Source organism: Sapajus apella, unplaced genomic scaffold (genome assembly GCF_009761245.1).
Source record: "Sapajus apella isolate SASKATOON/1434 unplaced genomic scaffold, GSC_monkey_1.0 scaffold54, whole genome shotgun sequence".
Classification (NCBI taxonomy): Eukaryota; Metazoa; Chordata; class Mammalia; order Primates; family Cebidae; genus Sapajus; species Sapajus apella.
In genome coordinates this window covers 15,525,583-15,536,158 of record NW_022436994.1, presented here as the reverse complement: position 1 = coordinate 15,536,158, position 10,576 = coordinate 15,525,583, and the positions used below count along the sequence as shown (strand labels likewise).

Genomic DNA, 10,576 nt, shown 5'->3' with positions numbered 1-10,576 from the left:
TGTGTGTGTGTGTGTGTGTGTGTGTGTGTGTGTGTGTGTGTGTGTGTCTATGTTGTTGGTTTTTTTGTTGTTACTGATGCTGCTGCTGTTTTTTTTTTTTTTTGGTCAACCTATTTGTGTTTGGTTTGCACATATTTCAAGAAGTACATGACACTCTGTTAGAGAGATCAGGCCTCCTAGAAGATAGTGATAGATAATGAAGTAGGTGAGAGACATGAGGAAAAACAGAACCTACAGAAGTCTTTGGCTAGTCTATGCTACAGACTAGGGTAAGTACCTCGTCTTTGTCAGCCTCTATTTCTTGGTACAACAATCCATATCTCTGGTTAGCAATTTCATCTTCAGATAAATCTGAGTTGTTGATGTCCTGGTCTCGGGAACTAGCAGAAATCTCAGTGCTAGCATTCCGGGAGGTCCCCAAAATCAATGGTCTCGCTATCTCCTGGCTTTGTTCCCAGCAGCTAGCAATGGCATGTTCCCCACATACAACTGCTAGTAAGTCCACCTCCAGTTCTTCCTTGTGCTCAACTGCATCTAACTGTTTCCAGCTATTATCTAAGCCTTCTGTATCTCTGATAGGCCAGTGGTTAATAGAATCCAGACAATTGGCAAATCCACTTGCTTGGCCATCTGGTATACCAGAGAATCCTGTTATATCCAAATTATTCATTGCTGAATTCAAGCTTGGCTGGCAGATTTGACCTGGATCTGTTCCCCAAGAGTCTATCTTTGCAATTCTTGGCGAGTTAACAGTATGACTACAGTTTTCAGTCACTGTTCTTTCAGACCCTTCTATTAGTGAACTTTCTGCCTTACATGAACATAAATCTCTCCCATTTACATCACTTCCCAGAGAATAACTAAGGCCAGTCCTAGACTGAGCTTCTACTTCAAGTTTTATTGATAAAACAGCCTGATTTTTATCCCTGTCACCTACAAGAGCATTTAACACAGTCTCACACTGAATTTCTTCAGCATCTGCACTGCCTTGTTCTGGGTAATATATCATATCATGGTTGGGAGTGTCTACTGCATTTTTCTTTATGTCTTTTCTAGCCAAATCCCAACCCTCATGGCTGCCATCTTCAATATTAGATACAGAGTAGGTCTGGAGAGATGGATTCAAGATATCTGGGTGATTGGTGGATTTGGCTCCAAAGCCTTCTATCATTCCACAATTATCGATTACCTTTTGAATTCCATCATGTAGACCTTGGTCTCTGTCACTAAGTTCTTTTACTGTATCTCCTCTTTCCATGTCCGTTTCTAATAGGTCAGTTTTCTCAAAATAATTTTCATTGGTTTTTGTACTTTCCTTATACCCTGCTCTCAGATCTTTCCTAGTTTCCACTTCATTAATTTTTAAGGTCCTATTGTCTTCCTTTCCTATGGTATTAAGAAGCTCCACCACTCTGTTTCCTGTCCTTTCACATGCTTTCTCTTCAAATTCCTCTGTACCTTCTAGTGTCTTGATATCAATAGCTCCAGTGTCTACCTTTTGACACGTCTCCACACCTGCCCACAGAGAATCTTCTATCTTCTCTTTCTCTTCCTCTTCATCTGACTTCTTCACATCTTCATGACTTTCTTTGAACAGGCCAGCTGTGTCCACGGCTGGCACCTCTGAGTCACGGGGGTCATATGGCTGTTCCGTCTCCACACAAGCAGCAATGGCAACTCCAGCCTCAGGCACGGGCTTTTGGGACAGTCGTTCATTTCCACCTGGAAGGGCTGGCCCTGGGGCATGCTCACCCTGTGCAGCTACAGGGGGCCAGTCAGCAGACGAAAGCAGTCTGGTGGATAATCTCATGCCTTGCTCTGCTTCGGAGAAACATGCAGAGTCTTCTCCAAACCTACCTGAGGTAATTTCCTGGCTGACCCTGTCTGTACTAGCATCAGGGCCCCAAGTAAATGCACCTATATCATTTTGAGATCTTTGAATTTCTTCGGCCAACCCACTGTCTGGAGTTTCCTCTATGATCAGGTTACACAAGGACAGACTTTCTGAAGAGTCAGGCTTTAAAGTATAGCAAAGGGAAAAAAAAAAAAAAACAAAAACAAAAGATGAAACAGATCATGGTAAGATTTGATGAGAAACACAAAGCTCTTCAGGTGGGTAGCACCAGTAAACCAAACTGGAAAGTGTTTACATTCATTGGCTTAAGGTTTAAATCCATGACTAACAACAGCACGGGGAAACAATTTACTCTAGAAAATATACTATGTATGTAATGCATATCAAATACCAAAAAAAAGAATCCAGAATTTTCTGGATATTTACCTACCGGCTGTACCAAATCAGTGCTTGTCTGTATGGGTAAAGAAAATAGTAACAATAAGACAAGAGAAGAAAATTCACTAACACAATAAAATCCTCTGCTGTTTAGAGTCAACATTCTGCTGAAGGCTACAGCTTCTACTGGTTTAGGATCAAATTTTACAACTTGTTTTGTGATGCAAATGACTTTTGTCCCAAAATTGTTTAAGACCACTGTAGAAAAGGCACAACTGAAACAAAGAAAGCCTCTGTCATTTTCTAGCATCAACAAGGATATTTTATGGCTAGTACATAACTTCTGCTTTAGCAGACTCTGAAATGTGAAGTTTCAAATGCATAAGCAAATTTGAGAACATCAGACTAAGATCAAACACTAGAGGTCAAGAAATTACACAGTAGCATATATTCTAACACAGTATCAGAAGAAAATCTTCCCCAAACTCATCCTATACTTCGCTCTGTCTCTAAGGTGGGTGCTTAGATGGAGGACAGTCTGATATTAACCAGTCTGACTGACTGGAGAGTTCTCTTGATGTCATTCCCCCAAATTAGCAGCCATTTTCTCTACATAAGGAAAAAATCTTGGGAAGTTGAAAAGATTAATAGCTGTAAGCAATTACGTTCAGAAAGCAGTTGTTTTGCATTTTTGTTATCGGTACCATTCCTAGCAAGTCTGTCCTCTGAAATGTTCAAAGGCTCCTTCTAGATGATACCTTCAGCCTTTCCATACCCTCCCAGCTAGGGAAGGAAAATGCATTATAGTTCCACTAGAGACATAAAATATTGGAATAAAAAAATAGCCTTGTCTTTTTAATCTCCAAGAAAATTAACACAGAGTTGAGATTAGAATTCAAATGACTTGAACATCAATCCATGCATGCCTTTTTTGTGAGTATATGAGTAAAACTTTTCACTAGAAAAGATATAACTTTGTCATTGGTGGTTTCCATCGACACTTTTAATCTCTCTTTTTGAGCACTTTCCTTGAAGCTCCAGGGATCTTAAAGAGTACAGTATATCCCTGTGATTGCAGAAGGAGGGGACAGACACCTTTTGGTTTTAAAGGGAGAAAGAAAGAGGCAATGTCAATTTAGAAGTGGCATTGCTCATGAATTGCTAGATCGATCAAACTCCCCTTTTGCTGCCTCACTATACATGAAAACATACAACTTAAGTTGCGTTCTTAAGACATATGACCAGCCTTTTCTAAAACAAAGGCCCTGCTCCAAGGGATTATAAGGCTATAGAGGTGTGCAACCAATCTCCAATTTCACAGCACCAATGAGATCACCACAGAGCTGTTTGTGACACTTTCCTAACTCTAAATTCTGCAGTAATTATCCTTACACATCAGAGTAGCTGAATAAACATCAGCAATAATATCTATCTTTTATTGATACATACCAGACACCAGCTACATACTTTACAATTATCTTATTTAAACCTCACACAATCTTCTGAAGTAGGCATCGTTGCCCTTATTTTACAAATGAGAAAAACCGAGGCTTAGAGTTTTAGAAATGGCTCAAAGTCTCAAGGTTATAAGAGTAGAGTTTGGACTCAAATCCAGGGCCATCTGGCTCTAAAGCTCAAGTTCTTATTAACCCAAGCTTCATTGAATATAATGATTTTTTAGAATGGTTCCATGTGCCAAGTAGCCCCTCTCTTCCATTGTCTCATTCACACTTTCCTTGTCTTCTATTTAAATGCAACAACAGCTGTGTATGTCCTTCACTACCACAGCTCCTCTTGCCACCAACTACCACAGGAAGAAACAAAGGGCCAAATTATTGACCATTATCCAAATTCTTGGCCATTATTCACCCAGGAGTCTGGTCATCTGTACTCGTTCTTCACCATCATCTTTAGGTTGTGATAATGCTCAAGACTTTCAGTGACCTAATGATCATTCTAGGGGACTACATTATCATTAAATTTATGGGTCTTCTTTCTGTTGCAAATGAAATCAAATATAACAATGTTTACAAATTTCTGGGGATCAAGATACAAGAAAACAGTTATTAGTGGCTTACCGTCCATAGGTCCCAGGGCAATGTCTAAAAGCAAATAAACAAAAATACTGTTAGTTATACAAATCCAAAACATAAAAAATGCTGAGGTGACAAAAGTTATTGAAATCATAAGCATTTTTTAAGCATTTTGTACAGCACTGCCCAATGGAACTTTCTTTGGCGATGGAAATGATCCATATCTGTGCTTATCCAGTATGGTAGCCACTAGTCACATGTGGCTAATTGAGCACAGGAAATGTACTAGGGTAACAAAATCACATTTTAAATTTTACATAATTTTATTATGTTTAATATAAGCTTAAATGGCACTTAGCTTTGGATAGCACAGGTCTAATCAATCTTGTCTTTCACTATGTGAGTAGAAAACTATATCTGAAACACGAATGAGGTTACTTTAATACACACACATGCACCTCATTAAAATGAAGTAAACAAGGTGTTCCAATATTAGAGCTTAACACGTCTTTGAGGAAATGCAGACCCTAATCACTGCTAATACTATTTCCTTCCCATCTCATTCAAGAAAATATATGATGACCAGTTTGATGGTAAATGAGCCCAAGAAAAATAGTTTTTCAATATGTTGAATTAGATAACACACCACTCAACTACTTGGTAATCACGCAAGTTGGCAGAGTACCCCCTAAGACATATGAATGAATTACACTTACTACTGGTACTTTAATTAAAAGCTTATGGATCCTGCGGAGTGAGGCCAGATGGTTCAAATGACTTCCACTATGGGTTGCGGGAGTATGGGATACTTCTCTTTCTTATTTGCTTTATGATTGAGAATTGCTGCTAAACCCACCTCCCTTTATGCCCATGTTTCTGTGACTAGAATAGATCCATGTTTATGCACTTACTTTGAGTCACTAAATGTGAACAACAAACTAGAGAGCTTGGCATTCCAACCTTGGAAATATGATGGCTTCCAGTTGAGATCACAGAGGCCTCATTTGGGCTGTGTATTATCGAAAGCAAGCCCTGTGGTTCTGACTGATACCTACCCACCTGGTTGGGCCCCATTCTAACTGCTCTGCACTGCCCGCCTTGCATCTCCATGCAACCTGGCTGGTCTCTTGCTTAGCATCTTCTGGTAAGATGACTAAGACAGGAGAGCAGAACAGCTCCATGGAAAGCCACAATTTTTTGTACATAGATCTAATACATGTTTTCTGATTGTCTAGATGGTTCCCATTTCATTGCTTCATAGTCCCATAAGAATCCAAGATCATAAATGCTAGTACATGTTTTTGCATAATGCATATGCACCAGTATCTTCTTTAAAAGGAAGGCAGGAAATGTGAAACGTCATGTTCATCAATCCTCAGGATCATGAAAGGATGAGTTAGTGTGCACAGAAACTGCAGAGATCACAAGATGAGGTGTTCTGCTAGCAGCATGAACATCACTTGAAAACATGTGGTCAGGTGATGGGTAAAGGAGATCACTATGAGTGAAGATGAAAGAAGGTAGGCAGACCTAACAGTGTTGTGCTTTTTTGTCTCTCAGCCAAGACTTTTGTTCTTAGCCAAAGAGGAGAGGTGTGATCAGAGCTGGATTGCAGGACAACCATAGTGCAGTGATTCAATTATGGCCACCAGGAGGCCGGAGAGTTTTATTACCTGGACCTGAGGAAGAGCACAGGGACACACACAGCTTGCCCTCACTGCGGTGATATATGTCCCTCAGAACTAAGACTTGTGAAGATTAAACCAAGATCATTTTTGTTTAATTTTGAAGAATCTCTTAGTCTTATGGCCACACATAGTTTCATAATTTATGGATTAATGTAATCATGAATTAACATAGAAGAGGTTTTTCCCCTGACTCAAACTTGCAGACAGAAATGCTATGAAATCTCACAAACGAATCATTCCAGCAGCTACTGCAGAAACTTTGCATCTGCCACAAAAGAAATGAAGCATGGAGCGTGAGGTAGAGGAAATCCTGTGAATTCTGCTGACTGTCTATATAATGAGAGAGCTCTGAGAAGGAAGTATACTGAATTATATGTACATTCACTTTGTACTTTTCTTGGTCACCAAGTTGGAACTCAAACTTGCTGACAATACTTCACATTTCTCTAAGTATTGTTTTAGAGAACATTCCAATAAATATTAAGAAAAGTTTAATCAACATAGATTTCTGTGGTCAAGCGAATTTGGGAAACTCTAAGTTAAACAAATATAAACAGTTTTCTTTAATTGCAGAGCTTCTCAGTCTTTAATATTCTAATGCACATATCACAAATCTCCTAGAAGAGAGTTAATACAGGAGGCTTCCTGAAACATTCACCTAAGAGACCCATTTTTTTTGCAAAGCATCTTTAAGGCTAGTGTCTAGACTACTAATCCGCTACTTTATTAACACCTTAGACATTTATTGTTTCTATTTGACAGCAGGAAGGCCTTTAAAAGTTCAATCACATTCTAGAAGAAAGCATGGAATAGACATAATCCTTATTTATTGAGGTTCATGTTGAGCTATTTGTTCTCTAGCAGTTTACTGTGATATACCAAGAAGACTTCAAGACCAGGGAATCAAGCTAGGTCTCAATTCCTAGGCTGAATGTTATGATACTCTCACTAATTCATTTGAAGCATACTCTAGTAACTTTGGATTTGCTTAAATTCAAATGTACGGCTCCAACCATATGCAAAGTACTGATACACAGTTTTTGTTTCATCACATTTTGAGTTAACTTCCTTCTATTAGCATAGAGAGTTGTACACTAACTATATTTCAGAGGACCTACCCACAGGTCATTATGGCACCAACACCAGTATCCTCTGACAGAGAATGTCATGACAGTAACTATCAGAATGGAAGAAATGTGGAGAGTGAGGGAGTGATGAGCAAAAAGGCTTGGGGAAGCAAGGCAACTCTCCATCAAATCATAATCACGATCACAGGAGGGAAGCTTCTTCAATGTGGAGATGAAAACAGCATCAAGTTCAGAACTATCAACACTGAAAATAGCTTCTGCTACAGCATGCTCTCATGGTCGTCGCAAACATGCCTTAACTTGCCAAGTATGAGGAAGGGAAGTAGAGAAAACAGCAAGAAGAGTAAACCCAAAGCTAAAAGAAAGAGCCTCATCTAGGGAAGCCATAGAGTGTATCTTGTAAACCTGAACAGTTCTGGGTGCCAAGTGGGGCACTGGTAACAATTACTCTGGGAGGGAAAACAGGAATGTGTGGTTATGCCAGCTCTATGGGTAGAGAAAGCTGATGGCATGGGAGGCTTAGAATAACTGAGACTGAAAAGGTCCCCTTTCTACCCCCCTTTCCTATTAGGAAATATATGTCAACCAAAAATAAAAATAGATAGCAGGCATGAAAGGTATAGGGATCATCGATTACCATACTGATTTTATTGACATTTATGAAATATCATCTCCAAACATCCAAAAAGCACCTGATACCTGAGACATGGGTGAGTGGGTCACTCCAGCAGAACCTGCAGGTGTCACCTCCGGCTTGAAAGGGTCAAAGTCCAGATCCAGCAAAGTCTCCTCTTTCTTCACTTCAGGGACTTCGTTCTGTTAAAACAAACAACAAAACAAAACATGTATTCCCTTGAATCTGATAAGACCTTGATACAGCTCATGTATAATCTCTCTAATATTATTATTGGATATCCCAAAACACATATCTATAAGCATGGTGGCTCACCCATGTGCACCCAGTTACTCAGCTAAATGCAGTGAGAAGGAAATAACTAACTCTGGCCAAGTATAACCTCAGCTACCCTGGAACATGTCCCCAGCTGCAGCTCCTGTCCTTTGTCTAGCTCCAAGTCCAGTTAACAATGTTCCAAGGATGTATCCTAATGTCACCAAGATGCAAGGAATCTTTTTCTCTGTTAGCTCAGAGAATTCAGATCAAGAAATTACAGATGACCCAGTCAATAAAACGGGCCACGATCTGGACCCATTACAGCAATACTGCTGATGTTCCTCTGGGAAGCTAAAATTTTAAAAGGAAGAGGTCACTGTGTACTGCTGATCACATCCCACCTGCCCCATTCCCTCACTGGCACCCTATCCCTTGATTTAGTTAACATTTAGTCTTCTTCCATAGTATTGTTAGTTTCAATTGTGTATGTGTATAAATAAGGATGAATGGGAGGGAGAGAGAAGGGAGACAGCCATGTCTCCCAACATTTGCTACAAAATGAGCTCCTATTAATAATATTTTTGGATTAGAAAGAAGGTAAGCCAAATAAGACACAGGATGAAAGTCCTGCTTTGATAATAAAAAAAAATCTATAATACTACACACAAACATTTGTTCATTTATTTGCAGTATCATGATACATGAAAACAATGTGGGCTTGAAGTCGGCCTAAGCCAGGCTCAAGTTACACAGTAAGGGGCAGGGCTAAGATAATGTCCTATAAAGTACATCACAGAAAAGAGAGTTGGGGTCAGTTTTCATATAATTTAAATTACATGTGTTTAGCATTCGACATAAACTTCTTTCAAAACACTAGAAATTGTTGCCTAGAAATTGAAACGTCAAATCAATGGATAAAGTATTACATAATAGCAGATTTTTGGAGACAGATTTTTGAAGAACAGGAGTTATTTTAATTAACATTAATCACAGACACTAAAAACTGAGAAATGTATGAAAAGTGAGGGGGTATAACCTAAATCTTTTCTTGGCATATCTGCACTCATTGCAGAAGAAAGCTGCTAATATATTATGCTATTACCCTTGCCTTTTTCTATTTTGTAGCATGAGTACTCCCCATATATACTTCAAAAACATTTCACAAGGATAATGCCCTTCTGAGATCTCTCCTTTCTTTAATAATTATAAGCACAAAACTATCAACGGATTCCCTATTGAAAATCTGCATAAGCTTTGTTTTTCACCAACTTTTATGTTGGTACAAATTATATTTTTAAAATTTAGTAAACATATTATACTTGGAGTATGATAGGCACTGTTTTAAGAACTTTACACATATGAACATTACCTCATGTTAACACACATTGGTGCAGGCTCATGTTGACAACACTTTATTGCCTTTAAAACATTTATCTCGCCATGTTTTCCAAACTTCATTGTACCTGCATTGTCAAATATAATCCTTACAAAAAATTGAGGGAAAGATGGCAACAGTTTCCTATTTGGGAGAATGAAGAGAATTGGTTGGACAGTTATCTATTGCCATGGTCCCCAGCTGCTATGCAGCAGAGGTTAAGACTGCAGTTGGCACCCCTGACTCCAATGCCTGCAAGGCTGCCACTGATGCCCCAGTCCCACGTTTCTCAAATAGGGGCCCCAAGAATCTGCAGAGGAATTCTCAAAGTTCTACAAGTTCTCTGTAAAATGTTAGGCCATGTGAATATATTTGTTATTACCTTTTAAGCCAATGAATTCCCTTAAGGAAGCTCAAATGGGAATTTAGAGATCAAGAATGAAAAGGGGCATCAGACTATAAGGAGCTATGCTCCGACTTTGATTGAGATCAATCTGGTTTTATACCCCAATTTTACCACTTGCTAGCTGTCTCTCCCTGGCCAACTCATTCAGTTTCTTTGAGCCTCGGTTTCTTCATGGATTACCATGAGTAATAAAGATGACAAACACACATGTACATAATATCTAGGATGCTCAAAATGGAAATGGAAGCTAATGTTATTAATTACTATTAGTAACAATGCATACATGTGATTATGGTTTGGCTCTGTGTCCCCACCCAAATATCATTTTGAATTGTGATCCCCATGTGTCGAGGGAGGGACCTGGTGGGAGGTAACTGGATCATGGGGGTGGTTTCCCAGATTCTGTTCTCACAATAGTGAGTGAGTTGATGGTTTTAAAGTGTGGCACTTCTCCCTTTGCTCTCTCTCTCCTGCCACCATGTAAGATGTGCCTTACTTCCCCTTCACCTTCCACCATGATTGAAAGTTTCTGGAGGCCTCCCCAGACATGCAGAACTGTGAGTCAATTAAACTTTTTTCTTTATAAATTACTCAGTCTCAGGTAATCCTTTACAGCGGTGTGAAAATGGGCTAATACAACATGTGAGTATGTAAAATCACTGTCATCAAATATCCATAATGCCAATTTGACTGCCTTCAAAATATGTCGCTGTTTTTTCAGGCTTAACTTCTACTTAGCATTGCCCTCTTAGTCTTGAGAATCATCCCTTAAGGTACTCATGTCAAAGAGTATTTTGGTAAAGCTACAAAAATAGCAATAGGATTTTGCCTGTTTATGTAGTATTCATTTTTAAACGGGCA

General features: G+C 39.1%; 1 protein-coding gene across 10 annotated transcripts in view; it reads right to left on the bottom strand.

Annotated features, from left to right (window-relative positions):
* Positions 1-10,576, bottom strand: part of AMPH (amphiphysin) — a 232,316-nt gene that overhangs the window by 31,726 nt on the left and 190,014 nt on the right. For 4 of the 10 annotated variants that reach the window (XM_032244459.1, XM_032244460.1, XM_032244461.1 and 1 more), the window contains 4 exons: positions 7,742-7,858; positions 4,312-4,335; positions 2,286-2,309; positions 89-2,017 (listed from right to left, as the gene is read on the bottom strand). In XM_032244459.1, coding sequence (XP_032100350.1) covers positions 248-2,017; positions 2,286-2,309; positions 4,312-4,335; positions 7,742-7,858 — 1,935 coding nt within the window. In that variant the 3' untranslated portion in view covers positions 89-247. Of the gene's footprint in view, positions 1-88; positions 2,018-2,285; positions 2,310-4,311; positions 4,336-7,741; positions 7,859-10,576 lie in introns of those variants that run through there. The other 6 variants (XM_032244468.1, XM_032244466.1, XM_032244469.1 and 3 more) reach the window with 2 other exon arrangements.